This window comes from Misgurnus anguillicaudatus, chromosome 7 (genome assembly GCF_027580225.2).
Source record: "Misgurnus anguillicaudatus chromosome 7, ASM2758022v2, whole genome shotgun sequence".
NCBI classification, from domain to species: domain Eukaryota; kingdom Metazoa; phylum Chordata; class Actinopteri; order Cypriniformes; family Cobitidae; genus Misgurnus; species Misgurnus anguillicaudatus.
The window spans coordinates 31,305,110-31,321,738 of record NC_073343.2 but is presented as its reverse complement, the minus strand read 5'-3'; the positions used below and the strand labels follow the sequence as shown (position 1 = coordinate 31,321,738).

General features: G+C 38.3%; 1 protein-coding gene across 2 annotated transcripts in view; it reads left to right on the top strand.

Moving 5' to 3' along the window:
• The first annotated feature begins 1,395 nt into the window (after positions 1-1,395).
• larp1b (La ribonucleoprotein 1B) overlaps positions 1,396-16,629 on the top strand; it is a 37,999-nt gene continuing 22,765 nt past the window's right edge. Inside the window, exons 1-5 of one of the 2 annotated variants that reach the window (XM_073869730.1) lie at positions 1,396-2,300; positions 10,756-10,817; positions 13,342-13,401; positions 13,995-14,211; positions 16,336-16,458. In XM_073869730.1, coding sequence (XP_073725831.1) covers positions 1,934-2,300; positions 10,756-10,817; positions 13,342-13,401; positions 13,995-14,211; positions 16,336-16,458 — 829 coding nt within the window. In that variant the 5' untranslated portion in view covers positions 1,396-1,933. Of the gene's footprint in view, positions 2,301-10,755; positions 10,818-13,341; positions 13,402-13,991; positions 14,212-16,335; positions 16,459-16,629 lie in introns of both variants that reach the window. The other variant, XM_073869729.1, reaches the window with a different exon arrangement.

The window sequence follows — 16,629 nt, the reverse complement described above, 5'->3', positions numbered from 1 at the left end:
TTCCTCAAAATATCTTCCTTTCGTGTTCATCAGAACAAAGAAATTTATACAGATTTGTAACAACAGAATTTTTATTTTTATGCTTCACCAGTTATGCTTCTTCTTATACTAATATTCTTACATTCATATTTTGTTAAAGGTGGGGTGCATGGTTTTTGAAAAACACTTTGGAAAGGGATTCGGGCTGAGTATCAAAACACACTTATAGCCAATCAGCAGTAAGGGCCGTGTCTACTAACCGACATCGTTTCCTGGGTTGCGTATTTGTGGGGCGGGTCTATTAAAAGAAAGTCCAGATTCTATTGGGGCAGGGGTGTGTTTGTTTAGGTGATTTAAAATATCAACATTGGCTTTCAGAGATCATGCACCCCGCCTTTAAGATAAACTTTCTGACCTTACCTGCCTGGAAAACTTTGTTAATAGCCATATGCATAAATTGAAACACCTAATCGAATATTTTAGATTGTAATTGTAGGTTATGGCCACAGAGGGCGCAACGTGTCATTAAAATTAATACAAAAACGAATGACATTTTGTGGCTGTTTCCCGGACAGGAATTAGACTAGTCCTAGACGAAATAAAAGTAAGAACTGTCAAAACTTGCATTGACATATCTTAAAATACATCAATGACCTTTGTTTTGTCTCAAAATGCACACAAGTAATGCTTTAAGTAAGGCATGTTTGTTAAAACTAGTTATATTTCCTAATTAAACAGAGGCCTAGTCCTGGTTTAAGCTAATCCCTGTCCGGAAAACCACCCCATAATATTTTAGAAATTGTGTGCCGTAGGCCTAATAAAAAAATTAGCTAACTCTTTAATTAAAAATGAAATAAATTAAATACATACAAAATGTCAGCTGCTTAAAATATGACCATTTATATAATATATATTATATTTTTTTATATTATTTAAATATTGACAAATTGTACTAATTTGAAGCAAAATAAAGATTAGTTTCTCCTGCCAATGGGAGGGGCAAAGATCACCACCTAGTGGTGTTTGAAGTTTTTATTTATTTATTTGTATTATATATTGTGTTTAACTGTCTAACTTAATATTTAAGACATAGAATAAACAATAATAATATGGTTAAATATATTCAAGGTGTTTTGTCTAAAGTAAAACAACGTGAAATAAAATACGGGTCTTTGAAAAGTTGTCTTTTTTGTTTTCACAAAAACACTTTTTTATAAATATTAAATGGTGCATAATACACTTATTTCACAACATTATGTCTGATATAGAAAACAGTAACTTTATCATTAATTGAAAATACAAACTGTTGCACCGTGTTTTTTATAACTGACTGAGGTAAACCACTGAATATTTCTAACGTCTCCCATTTCAACTGTAAACTTGTTTATATTTAAAATTTGTCTAACGGATTAAAACACTTAATAAGATTTTTGTGATAACCGGTGAATGAATTTAGGATTTTGTAATAGTCTGTGACTTTGTGTTGACTGGGGGAAAGGCCACGTCAGATTGCCTGTGATCAACCACGTTCAGCTGACCGACCTGCAGTACCGCTCACTGGCCGACAGGGGCGAGAGAGGGGCGCTACACACACTCGTCCAATGACTCGTGGCCGTTCGTAGTATTTCCTTTTATTTAGGTGAGTTGCTGTTCAGCCCAATCGCGAAGTGGGCTGAAAACATTGCTTAAGTTTGTATTTCTTTCGTTTGCGTCGCGATATATTATCAGTTAATTTGATCGGACACCATGGCTTCTTTAAGAGATCGAGCATTTTGACATTTAAAAACGAGAAAAGTCTCATGCAGCTCTCCGCCGCGTTTCAAGCTGCTGGCTGTCAACTTGTGCTCTAGCTGCAACAGCTTCAATCGAGTCTCTTTTTCTGTATTTGCGCTGTAAAATATTTTTAACGGGATAGTGAAAACACACAACGTGTGGGAGTTTGCTCTTTTGAACCATGTCCACTGAAGTTGTTAGTAACTTGGACGTGACAGTCAGTTGTTTGGGCGAAGGGAACCAAAACAAGTCGGACGCGGATCGACCCAAGAAACATGATCGAGCGAGCCACGAGGAGGGGCAGCAAGATCCTCCTCAGGTCGACTGCAAACATCAAAAACAGGGGGTCATGGAAACCAACGCGGATGGGTTGAGTACGGACAGCACGAACGACAAAGAGAACGAGGAAAATGAATCGAGTCACAAAGCGACAGAAACTGCCAAGAAGAAGGTGATCGAGGCTCCTCCGCCGAAAGTGAACCCGTGGACGAAGAGGAATTCATGCCCTCCCAATAATGCCACCACCACCACCAACTCCATACAAACAGGTACGAATCTTATGAGACCCGGCGTGTGATTGTACAAAATCTCATTTATGCTCGTAACGGACAGATTTATGCAACCAAAAGCATTATTTTCCATGCACACATGTGCTCTGTTAGCCCGCATGTGCTACATGCAACGAGCAGCGGCCCAGAAACTCGAGTCAAAACACTTTTATGAGCTCTTTCGCATATTTGTGCACATATGCTTTGAAACGTATCATAACAGCAAACATTATGTAATTTAATAATAATTCTGAAACTTTGTGACCATATCTGTAAAGTGTGTTTTTCATACATGGTCAGAGAAACGGGCCAATCAGAGATGGGGGCGTGGCCTGTTAGCTGTAGCATCGCGCTAACCCCAAAACACGAAAACTTGTTTAATTCCTCAAAACGATGTATAAGTTTAAACCAAACGGGTAGGATTTAAATGCCATAAGTTGGTTTTAAGTGTCGCTGCTGTTATTTAGGCAAGTCTTTAAACTAGTCTTGGAGTGGTCCGTGGTTTGGCAAACATACGGTTGTGCTGCCCTGGTTCGCCTGATTTAAAACACTGCCATTGTTAAAGTTGGATGACACACAAAACATACTAAGATCCTGATTGTATTACCTAGCTTCACATGTGGGACAATTTAAAAATTCGTTTTGACATGATTTATTCATTTTTACTTAGTGACGTCTTGTTGTTGTCAGGAAGTCTCGCGCTCCTGTTTGCCATTTGTGATGTGACCAAATATGGTGGTAGGGAATAAACGCCCATCAAAACGCCCGTTCCCACATCATTCTACTTACAGACCCGTGTGTGCCTCGATCATTTGGTTGTATTTGGACAGACTTGCTGATGTGGGCAGATTTAGTCCCCCTCCTGACCCCATCTGATCGTGTTGCACGGGAGCACGTGTAGTGCTGAGCACTGCAACTCCAGCAGGAGCCTTTACAGCAGGAGGCCTTTACACCCCTAAACATACCCCTGCTTTCTGTTACTTAATGGTTTTTGGCCTCATAGTGGACACTGAACTGAATCATGGACCACTCACCTGTTGAATTGTTTGTTTTATGACTGCACAGTGGTGTTTTATAGTAGTTTATGAACTATGAAGCACATGGACCACTCCCTAAAACTGAATCGTACTCTGCATATTTACTGATAAGAGCCTCTAATGCATTTGTTTACATGCTGACCGGTTTTGGAGCATGTCTGAAATGGGCAGTGTGTGTTAATTATATTTAAATAAAAGTTTATTTATTAAAAGTCCTGATCAAAGGAGTCATTTCGAGTAGTAATATAACCATGCATGACCATTAAATAAACAATAAGGCAGCAGAGATGTTTATCTACATGCAGCTATATGTGCCTATTTTGTTCATAAGTTTTGCATGACTGACATTTTAATGTGTGATCTGGATGATTTCGGGTAGCAAAACAACTTGTATACTTTACAAATGATAATATAAATTGTTTATTAATAATGAGCCATGGTTTTATATTCGTCTTTCGAATATATTTAAGTATCCCCCTATTGTTTTGATAGTTACGTCTGTGCATAGCTAAAATACTAGTTTGGTTAAAAGGCTGGGTCTTTTTGGAACCCGATACCCAAATACACTGGTCGGGCTCTTTTGTTTTATTCTTTGTATTCGGTTTTGGGTGATGGGCACCTTGTCAAGTAGAGCAGATGTTTCTGGCTGCTCCTGAGAAAATCAATGTTGTAATAGTGATTCGGTTTTTGGGTGTTAGTTTTTCTTTAAGTAAAGACTTGTCTCATTTGTGCATTTCCCCATTGTGGTTAGAAACCTGCAAGCCAGCACAGGTTGTTGTATATCTGCCCATATGCATTGTGCACATTGTTGCTGTAGATGTGCTAATAGTTCCTCTGTTGCTGAATGAACAAGGCCGTAGATCTCATTGACATTGTTGAGCCAAAGGTCTTTGTACTTTCTACAAAGTGGGATACATATCATGATTACAAGTATTTACAAACGGGACAGTGATGTAAGAAAAGCTCACAGGTTGAACCTTTGGGGATTTGTGTTGAAAGATTTTTGAATGATCAGAATAATCAGTTTTGACTAATATGTGTGGATTTCGCAGATACTAATGGCATTAAAATGTGGATGTTAAAATCTTTATAAAATAGTTTTGCATTGACAATGTATGTCCTAATGTTCAACACTGGTAAGCCAATATAAAGTCCAACTTCTAGATCTACTAATAGCTGCAAAGCACCATGACCGTCATCCTAAAGTGTGTACACATGACTTGTTAGCTGACGTTTGAGAACTGTCAAACAGTCATGGTGTTTGTGTTGTGACAGCATCTTTGTTGTAGACACCATTGTGTTTGGTACCTGTCTAGTACTTTTTGATGTGTAGAAGGCTGTATGGGTTAGTTTAAATGTCAAATTTTCAGCCCCTCGACACGCTCAGTTTTGGCATAGTACAAGTGTTCCTCCGTGTTAAGACAATTATGGTTGTGTTGGGTCATATGTTGGAGGAACTAAGCAGTTTTGAACTTCAAATGAAAATCTTCTTAAGGTTAAAGTACCTAAAATAACTTTTTCTATCTTTTCTGTCCTTTAAAACCCATGGCTATGTATATGGTGTTAGACTTGATGAGACTAGTTCTAGTGCACTTATGTATTGCTGTTATTGTGTTGTTATAGCTACTATTGTTTACCTTATTACTAAGTCGCCTTGGATAAAAGCATCTGCTAAATGACTAAAAGGAAATCTACAATGTAATGCTTGCCTCTAGTGGTCGCTAAACGACAACAACAGCGGCGTAGCTTGATAACGCTGTGAAAGAACGTGGAACTATAGACGGTTTCACTGGATGCACGTGCGGTCACGCAATTGTGCATCTGGTCAGAACTTTACTTCCGGTTTCTGTTTGTTTATTGGTCTGACACGTTGCTAAACTAAACTCTTATGGTGCATTTACACCAATCGCGGTAGAGATGGAAAAACGTGCTATTTGCGCGAATGCGCGTAGTTGGACACTTGAACATTTAAGTTTACTCGCTTCGTTCCTGCGTGAAATTGTAGTCATTCAAGACATTCACACTAGTGATAGACTGATTCGTGGCTGCTGTGTTCGCCGATTTTTTTCTGGCATTATTTACAGACAGAGTGCTGGAAGCCGCAAGCGATTGCAGGTCATGTGACTAAAAACAACCAACCTTTCCATGACAACATCGAAAGCTCGGCCTAACAGCTGATCATATCTGGACAAAGCAGTTTTTATTTTTCATCTCTATATATATTTGTAGTAGTAAAGTGCTAGAAATCAATATCCTGTGCTGATAGTTCCTCTTCATTGTGGAGAGTGCAGTTCATGGTTCCATAGCACCCTCACCTGTTTTTACTATTTGTTAAATATAGTTTTTTTCAAGTTGAATAAATGTTACTTTTTTAAATGAAGACTTGTAACATTTGGCATCATCGTGTAATTTTTATTATGTATATTGAGTGAGCAAAAGCAGTATCGGCTCCAAATATCGGCTCAAGAAAATCGGCAGCCTGTTTCGGTCATTGGCTAAGGCTGATGAAACAAAAATCGGCATCGGCACTTAAAAATTCATATCGGTCGATCCCTAATTCACACGGAAATTCGCGTCATGGGAGGGGCTTCTGCGACTCCGCTCAGACTACGCTCACTTCCTGTAATCATGTCACTACTACAGCAAGGTCCTGATTGGTTAACGCAGTGTGGAGTTTAGATTTTTCAACTCGAGTGTTTCCCGTGGCACCGCTCAATTTGCGCGTTCCGCTATTCGCGCCGTGCCTACTGTGCCACAGGATGCCTAATCGCGTCTTTGCATTGACTTAACATGTAAATCACTCGCGCTTGCCGCATCTGCCACGTCTGGTGTGAACCCTGCATTAAACAAATACCTTGTCGAAAATAACAAATGTTTTGTTTTTCTAGGTAATTTATGTTTTGTTTATTTTGCTTGTTATATATATAAACTACTTTAAAAGGACCTTGTTGTTATTTATTCTTAGCGGAGTTTACCGGAAGTTACGTGTTGACCACGAAAGCCGCTTGTTTATGTTGTTACTGCTGAAACTGTATATGGAGTTGTAGCTTTCACATTCAGTTTCGATAGGAATCGATCCGACATGACTCGAAAATCATGTTCGTGGCTAGCGTAATGAAATAAAGTTTTAACCGTTATGTTAAAATGTTCGCCCACTGTATGGCTTGATAGAAGCAACCACACTTTTTTTACGTTAAATATGCTACTTTTGCATACGGCGTTGCGCTGATCGCTTGTCGGATGACATTAAAGTATCATAAAAGCGGCAGTACTGTTCAAAATGCTCTTGCGATAATTCAATGTTGTAGGCTATTTTAAGTCAAACACACCTATCAGTCTTAATATGGGCAACGATTAATCGTGATTAATCGCATACAAAATTAAAGTACGTTTTTGCATAATATAGGAGTGTTTGCAGTGTGTAAATATTACGTTTATATAAATACACACACATTCATTTATGTATTTAACAATTACATATGCAAATATATTTATTTATATTTTTATATATTCTATATTATATATAAATTAAAAAAGGATATATAAATAAAACATTTCTAAAATGTAGACATGTGTGTTTACATAAATATACATAGAATTACACATAAAACACACTCAAATATAATGCAAGACTCACTTTTATTTTGTATGCGATTAATCACGATTAATCATTGCCCATCCTACATACATTATATGTAGGTTGCGCGTGCGCCTGCAGGAGAATGTAATATGTAGCCCAGGAAATGCATTGCATTTTGTCGCAATGCACATGCGTCGTACGTCTGCGTACACACAAATAAACTATACTTTGCCAGGCTGTGCATTCGACCGTACACATATGTTTGCTTGCATGTAAAAAACAGACTATACTACGGCTTAACCCGAACATGGTGCCATTGACATGTGACTCTTTAAACAGGGGCAGAGCGCTGGTTAAAACTGTGAATTCTCTGAATTTAAAAATAATATTTAAATGTAAAAATCTTTCATATTGTGGCTTTGAACAGTGATATAAGTAGAAATGACTTAACCTACAAAAACAAGGCTGAACAGTGAAACCAACACAAACTAATTTTAAATTACTTTTAACTTTGATCTTTGTGGCGGAAGTTGAACTGTAATACCAATACAAGCTAACTTTAACTAAAAAAAACCCTTTGCTCTTTTGCAGCCCTGTATTAGCTTTCAAATTGTGCCCTTTGATTTGAATAGAAATCTGACTTGATCTCTTTAAGTTTTGGCTTTACATTCAAGCGATTTAAATGATCATTTGCATTGGATAAACTTATTGAGCCCCGGGCGGCACTAAGTGTAAGAAAGGTGTTGTCAGGACAGTATCAGCGAGTCTGTGTATTTGGTCACACCCCACACTGTCAGCAAGGGCCAGCACCTTATCATACAGGCCATCCTTTCAGTAATGATAAAGGACCCCGGACACTCCCAGAAATGGGCGTCCCTCTCTATTGCCTGTTTGATCCTGACAGCTTTCTGTTATTTTGCCAAAAAAAGTGTGAAAATGTAAACCGGTTTTGTCAGCTATTATAACATAATGTAACAGGCGTTTTTGTTTCTCCCTTAAGGGAATGCTCTGGAAGTTACTGTATTTTAAGGCTTGAGAAATGGATCATTAAGGGATAAAAATGGTAACATTATACTGTTATTTCTCCATATCCACACAGATAATTTAAACTGTGCAATCATAAAGCCTCTGATGTTGCAATAAAGGGATGAGTTTTTAAAAAGCAGACGGTTTTGTCATTTTGGTGTGTTAACCTTCTGAGCAAGAAGCTTTGTCTTGTTTTAGAAATCTAGATCTTAGGCAAGACTATGACAAGATTAGTGTTTTTTATCTGCCTTCCTGTGCTCTATAGATCTGCTTTTATTGCAGAACAAGGCCTAATGCTTTGTTAGTTGTGTTCACAGCGGCACACATACCCATAGGGGCCATGTCATTGTGTAGGGCATCTGAATACCATAGACGACTCTCATAGAAATGATGAAACGTTATTTGCTGCTCAATCTTCATCCAAGAAAGTTAATGTTTTACGTGCGTGGATGTGTGACCTTGCCGCGCAGGTGCTGGCGTGTGGCTTTACAATCTGTGTCTTAGTGTACACGTAAAAATTGACATTCAACGCTTGGTCAGACCTGCCACAATAGAGACTGAAAGCTTGCGTCCACACTTTGAGGGCAAGATATTGAAAGGACAAAAATCACATGAATACGATACACAATATTTATGGTCATACTTGGAGCTATTAATTAACTAAAGCTATAAAGTTTTGGTAGCCTGGAGGTGTTTAGGATAACATGGACTCGTGTATTTACAAGCTTCGATGTGCCTGAAAAGTAAAAATGTTTCAGGACAGATTTATGCTTTTTAAAGTGTTTCTAGTAGGCATTGCACAAGTCAGTTCAGTCCTAAACTAGATTTAACAGATGGTCACTAACTGTACAAATCTAAGTGTGTAATGTATGTAGGAATGGGTTTAATGTGTAAATGTCCACCTACTGTCACAGGTAATCATATCTCACTAGGTGCGTTTCCATAACCCTTTAAATTGCGCAAATTGACATTGCGAATTGAAAATACGGCATAAGAAAACACAGCAATTTCGCGAAATCTCCCCATAAAAGTTTGTCAAGCAATTCGGAAGATGTGTATTTCGCAAAACTGCAATGGAAACAGTTTATTCGCATTTTCAGGTCACCTGATGTAGGTAAGTAACATAATTATTATTTGAAGATGATGCGGTATGTACTAAAACCTACCAGGAACAACTCGATATGTGTCTGCTCCCAAGAATAAGGTGATTTCCTTGTTAATAATGTTTGGATAATACTCTTATGCTGCGTTCAGACCAGCTGCGTTAAAAGGCGTCAAACGCAAGTGATTTCAATGTTAAGTCAATGTGAAGACGCGTTGACGCGCGTCTGGAGGTCTCGTTGAGGCGTTTAGTGCGCCGCGAGGTAGACGCGATTCCACCTCATTCGCGTGTCTAGTTTGCGCAAATGTTGCGAATTGAGCGTTGCCGCGGGTAACGTGCCAGTTTAAAAATGTGATCTTTGGCAGAAAAACGCGATAACCTATCCAGATCTTGCTCTAGTAGTGACGTGATCACAGAAAGCGAGCGGAATTGCAGAAGCCCCTCCCATGACACAAATTTCCATGTGAATGTCTCGATAACTAGAATTTCATGCGCGTCTTTCAAGCGTGAAGGAAGCGAGTAAACTCAAAGTGTTCAAGCGGCAAACTGGACGCGAATTTAGCGCCTCAAACGCGGCTGGTGTGAACCCACGGTTACGTCTTCTTCGGTTAAAAATAATTCCAAGTGCGGTGGATATGATATTAGTAAACCTACCAACATCGTCGTGATGTTTTGTAACGACTTCTTGTTAAAGTTGGATATTAGGGATGGGACGGTATGAAAATTTCATATCATGATTAAAGTGACCAAAGTTATCAAGGTTATCAATATTATAATGGTTTTGTTAAAATGAGATGGAAATGTAAAAAAAACTGATGCACACACTGAAAACATTTGAACAAGTTTTATTGTCGAAAATCACAATTTAATATTCATGTCCTTGAAATTATTTATGTTGTAAAAAAGTCTGTCTAATAAGTTTACAGTGAATGAATACAATACATTATCCCTTAAATGCTTTCTTGTGCAAAAAACTATTGGATGTGCGCGCCTGCATCAAACTGATTCTGACTGGACAGGATTTACCACGCTTTTTCAAAATCATGGTAATCAAACACGGTTGTAATGATAATTACATTTTAAACGATAATACTAACCGTCAGGACATTTTATCGTGGTTAATCGTGAAACCGGTAATCGTCCCATCCCTATTGGATATCATCAGTTATTTCGCAATAGTTTTTTGTTGACGTTTAGAAAATAACGCTAAAGTTTTTCGCAACGCAGCTATAGTAAACTTCAAAGGTTTATCTCTTATTAAATGCTCTGGTTTTTAAATCGAATTGATAAATAACAAATAATCACAACTAAACCATAAAATGTAAATAAATAATTTTAAAATGAACACTTGTTACACAAAAGAGATAATTTGATTAGTCTAAACCATTACACAACACTATATACGAAAACTGTGGAGCTCGTGCAAAATACGTGTTATGTACCATTAAAAGAAAATTTATAGATTTAAAATCCAAAATTTTTTTTTTACGTCTATAAGACCCTGTTAAAAACTTTAAAATGAATGAAAAAATTAATGTTTTTGGAGTTAAACATGCAAATGTGCTATTAAATAATTTAAATTTAACTTAAAATGTAATTTAGGTCAAGGGGGTTCGACTAACAAAAAGTTTGAAAGCTCTGGTCTATTCGAAAAAGCGTATCTCTTTCAAAGATAATTACAATTCTCCTGTTTTTATTTTGTGTCCACAGATCCCCAGAGTCCTGCCAAAGTTGTCCGCGCCAGCAAACCCAGGGCCAGAAAGACTAGCAAGGTAAGACACCGTCATCTAGGAAACTGACAAAGATGAGGCAATATTCCCTTTATTGGCCTTATCAGGTAATCATTTATATAATAGAGGCAATAATACTGAATATGATGGACGGCTGTGATTCAATGTCGGCATGAGGCCCTAACAGTGTAAATATTTATTGCAAAAGCACGATTGCGCTTGCAATATTCCTCTAATGCAACTGATTTCCCCACTAAAAAATTATTGTTGTAATAAAAACTGTGAACGGACCAGTGACTTTTCTAAATATCAGTTTTGTTGGAAACGCCACTTGTTAAAGGACTCAAACAGGTGACGTGTATCTAAGATAATGAGTATAACAAGTTTGAGCAGTCATATTACTATGAATATGGGACAATGCAATGTTCAATATGGCCACTCTGGTTTTAGTTAAAAGAACCAATTATCAATTGATAAAGACTGTGATGATTCTCTGGGGGCGGGGCTTTGTATAGAATTGCATGAGGTGTTTGCCTACCTGTATATAAACGAATGTTACGGGACAGTCGATGTCAGGTTTAATTGTGATTTTAGAGATATCTGTCTTTTCTCATTCATGTAGATATGACTTCAGTCTCGCATTACTGAAACTGCCTCTAGACGTTGCAAAAATGGCCGTCCAGTGGCGCAACTTCCCTAAAGGGACTTTGCATGCATTCAACCAAGTAGCTTTATATAAAAGTGTCTGGCAAATGCAAATAAACTCATGTACAGATTGTTATTTGCGTAAACTTGCAGTTTTCCCGGTCTGTTTGTGTAACAGAGTCTAGATCAGAGGTCAGCGGCAGCCAGTCACAGAGCAGCTAAGCTTGTGTTTGTATTTAAGTGGATATTTGTTCACTCGGTTCAGTCTTTTGTGTGGGTGAAATGGTCAACAGAGTCAGCACATGAGTTTTTGACTTTTACCTCAGCGGGACATTCCAGAGAGAGCACATATGGGTTCATATTCAGTCCTAACAGGGTACTAGAGTCGTCCCTGTGACGGACTCCAAAGCTGACTAGTTTGTCTACACTTACAACTTTAAACGGGTTTAGTTAGGTTAGTACATTTATGAGCACCACTGTATGTGAAAGCATTTGAGTTTAGTTGTCCAATCTGTGTCTTACAAAGTCATACTTGCATTCAGCTTTTACAGTCCATCTGGGACACCCGGGACCCATTTCAGGACGGTGGGGGAATCTGATATGACACTTGCAATTCTGGGTTGCTTCGCGGCTTGAGGAATGACTGACGTTCCTCCAGTAATAGAATGTGAAATGATCTTAGAGAAAGGGACGGCCGCGCTTTCTGCATAGGGTCAATGTTTGAAGCGTAGGGTGGATCTCCACTTGAGGAGCGTTTTGCCTTTAGACATCAGCTCAGATAGTATGCGCACTGTTTTTGAATAAGTGTTGTTAGATTTGCAAAACACAATTTTTTTTAATTGTTTTGAATATATTAAAATGGAAATAATTAAGTATGTGTTGACTACATGCCAGCATTCGTCATGAATATTCATAAAAGATGTGACTAAAAATATCTTCTTGGTGTGATCATCTCGACTATTGTGAGTTAAAGAATTAGTCAATTTTCTTTAAAATCCAGATATAGTTAACTCACCACCATGTCATCCGAAATGTTAATGTGTCTTTCTTTGTTCAGTCGAGAAGGAATTATGTTTTTTGGGGAGAGCATTCCAGGATTTTTCTCATATGGACTTTGGTGGACCCCAGCGCGTAGCAGCCTTGATGCAGTTTAAAATTGCAGTTTCAAAAGACTCTAAATGATCCAAAACAAGGCATAAGGGTCTTATCTAGCGAAACGATTGTCATTTTTGACAAGAAAAATAAAAAATTTGCACTTAAACCACAACTTCTCTTCTTCCGCCGGCTGATTGACGAGCCAGCGCGACCTCACGTAATTGCGTAATGCTGTGGAAAGGTCACGTGTTACATTTATGAAACGCACATTTGCGGACCATTTCAAACAATAAACTGACACAAAGACATTAATTAGTATCATTCCACATACAACAACGTTGGAACGGTCCTCTTTCTCCACACTTGCTAACACTGGGGCGTAGTTTCGATACGTCATTCGTGACCTCTTGATGTGATGACGTATTATGTGAGGTCGCGCTGGCGCATCACAGGACCGGAGGAAGATGAGAAGTTGTGGTTTAAAAGTGCATATTTTTTATTTTTCTTGACAAAAATGACAATCGTTTCGCTAGATAAGACCCTTATGCCTCGTTTTGGATCATTTAGGGTCTTTTGAAACTGCAATTTTAAACTGCATCAAAACTGTTAAGTGTTGGGGTCCATTAAACCCGGGAATGTTTTTCTCAAAAAAACATAATTTCTTCTCGACTGAACAAAGAAAGACATCAATATTGTGGATGACGTGGTGAATTTATTATCAGTTAAAAAAACACTAATCCTTTAAAGTGTTGCAGATTGAATTATAGATTTATTTCTCTCTTTTTTATTGGTTTTTTTTTTTACTTTGTCTCTTCTTATTTTGCAGTCGAGTGATTTCAGTGATATCACAAATTGGCCTACGCCAGGAGAACTTGCCAGTAAGGAGGTGAGGGGAAAATATTTTGCATTTTGAAATGTGATTTTTGTGTGTGTGTGTGTGTGTTTAATCTTTTTTAGATATTGACTTTTATCAAACAAATATTATGAAAGTATTGTATTAAGGCCACTTCACACTGGTCAGACAGACACCAACAGACGCGTCTGTTGGAGTCTGTCTGACCAGTGTGAAACCCCTGTTGGCAGTTGTTGGATCAAAGTCAATGAGACTTTAGAATGTGGTTGTCTGTTGGTGTCTGTTGGGTCTGTTGGTGTCTGTTGGAGTTGGTAGTTGTCTGACCAGTGTGAACTGGCCTTTAAAAGATAAAGAGGAGATATTTTGTTAAATGATGGTAAGCACACAGTTGATAGACTACTATGGAAGTCTATGGTTACCATCAACTGTGTGCTTACCATCTTTTATCAAAATATCTTCTTTTGTGTTCATCAGAAAAAAGAAATTCATGCAGGATGAGAGAATGATGACAGAATTTTCATTTTTGGGTGAACTATCCCTTTAGCAACCTGTGAATATACATAACTGGTTACATGTAGGAATGCTTAAAGAAATCATTCACTAAAATATGGGTTTGCTTGCAGCAGAATGTAATAAACACACAGGGGCAGAAGAGCACGTCCGGCCGGAGAGAGAGAAAGAAAGTTGTCGGAGGAGAGAAGAGAGAGAAGGAGTGCAGTAGCGATGGAAGTGACAGTAAGGAGAACAGGGAGGCGCAGTCCGACCCAATTACGGGGCTTTCAAATGACCAGGAAGTAGAAAATGGAGAGGAGACGCAAAACAACGTCCCCCGCAGGAGAGGAGGTAATATAGCATTGCATTCTGTGATACACATATATGCACATATAACATACACTGTCCCAGAGAGCAGAAGTGAAGAAACATACATGCCGTCTCATTTCCTCATGACGACATTTAACAGCATCACTAAACTACACAGCATGATCTTTTATTAATCACTTGTTAAACAATTTAAAATTGCCGTGCAATTGGGAGATATTTGCTAATCATTAATACAAGTATGATGTCATTTTGGCTGAAGTTAACATGGCAGCCAAGATCACTGGCTTTTATGGTGCATTGTGGGGATTTTTATGGACTGCTGTAATTCTGTATACACTAAAACAAAACTGATATGGCTTGTGCATTACACTGGAAAAACAGTCCTTTACATCACACAGTACCTTAGGTAGTGTGTTCAACTCATTTTTGTTTCCTGGGTATTCTATGCAAAAATAGATTATGCAAACATTCACATAATAATACAATGTAAAGCCTGAATGCACTCAGTCGCTTTGAAAAAAAGCATTCGTCAAATGCATGAATGTAAATCAAATGTAAATGCGAGTTGCACTCCTGTTTACCTCCTTTAGAGGTATTTTGTGTGCACCACGTTAATCACATATTTTGAATATTTGTACACTGTAGTTTGTCATGCATCAAAGGGTTAACATATTTGTCATCAGTACTATTCATTTAGCTGTAGCTAGTGACAGTGAGAGAGAGAGACACTAATGTATTGAGTGCTTACAAATTCTCATGACGGCCAGGGGTGAGTTTCAGACATGTGAATGCTTTAAATCTCACATGCATGTCTTACACACACACATACACACAGGTAGTATCCTTCAAAAATCCTATTACACAATACTGATGTTCCTTAATTACTTCTAGATTGGCTATGAATTATTTACTTTATCTAAATGTACGTGCAACTGGACAAAAGGCATTGCTAAAAGCCCCCAGACCAGTTTCGCTTCTTTCGCTTTCTTGTATTACTTGTGCCGGAAGTTATTCAGATGTTAAGAGACCTGAAACTCTCTGAAAGTTCACTTTTACAGTGATGGTGTGACACATTCAAAATCAAATTTGCATACAATGTAGTTTTAAAGCATGTGAGAAGTAAATGTTTTAATGGCAAATGAAACAGTTTTGTGTTATTTTTAGAATACTCAGTCCCTCCAGAAAACGCGATTATGCGATCGCATGATTCAACGCATAATCAGCCAAAGTTCGCATATTTATGCTGGAGACGCATTTTTTCAAATACGTCGCACTTCCGTGTGCAGTTTTTTCAAGTTCCCCCAATTTCATGGCATAAAGTTCCCGCAGTTTTTGCAAGTTCCCCCAATTTCATCCCATAAATTTCCCGCAGTTTTTGCAAGTCCCCGCAATTTTTGCAAGTTCCCCCAATTTCATCGCATAAATTTCCTGCAGTTTTTGCAAGTTCCTGCAATTTTTGCAAGTTCCCCCAATTTCATCGCATAAAATGCATACATATTCCGCATATTCCCTCAATTTTTTAAAAAAAAGCGGGCCGCAAGATAAAGGATTTTTGCCCGCAACAATCAAACTCTGCGTTTTTCTGGAAGGACTGACTACTAAACAACTGTTAACTGTTAACCGCACAGTTAACAAAGCACACTAATACTTACTAATACATCCTGAATGGATATTATAGCTTTAGGGCGCGTGCACACCAAGGCATTTATGCTGGCGGTCGGCGTATGTTTTCAATCGTTTCCAATGGAAGCGCCACACTTTTTAAAAACGGCAGCAGCTGGCGGGTTTTATTCGTGCTGAGCGCTGAGTTCCGAAAGTTGAAAAATTTTCAACTTTTGGTGAAATGCTTAGCTCAATAATGTCACTTCTCACTCGGCCGACCAATCACAGTGGAGGAGAGGCGGGACAAATATTACAACAACTAACCGGCGCATCGTTCAACAACTGAAAAACAAAAACTTATAGCAACCAAAACACTCGGCTAAAAAAAGCTGGCAAGCGCCTACAGTCGCCGTCCGCCTGCTTTTTTCAGCCGCGTTTAAATGCTTTGGTGTACACGTCCTCTTAGACTGCGTCTCCTCCTGTCAGCTAGTAATGCAGACCTTTTGCTTTTTTATGACTCTCTTTTTCTTTTTTCTTTTATAGTTTGGAGAAGAGAGAGAGATTTCTTTGATGACACAGCAAGCATTCGCAGCGAGGGCAGCAGTGTCCGCGGAGGACCCAGGGGCCGAGGCAAAGGTCGTGGACGGGGCAGAGGTCGTGGAAGAGGTAACCAGAAATATCCCATTTATGACACCGCTGTTTTATAAATAAATAAGTGGAAATGAAACAAATTACACAGACATAAATAATGTAACGTTGGTTGTTTGGGACAGCACTGCTGTTGACCAATCAGAATTAAGTAATAAATTAAATATATTTTTCATCTTTCTATCAAAT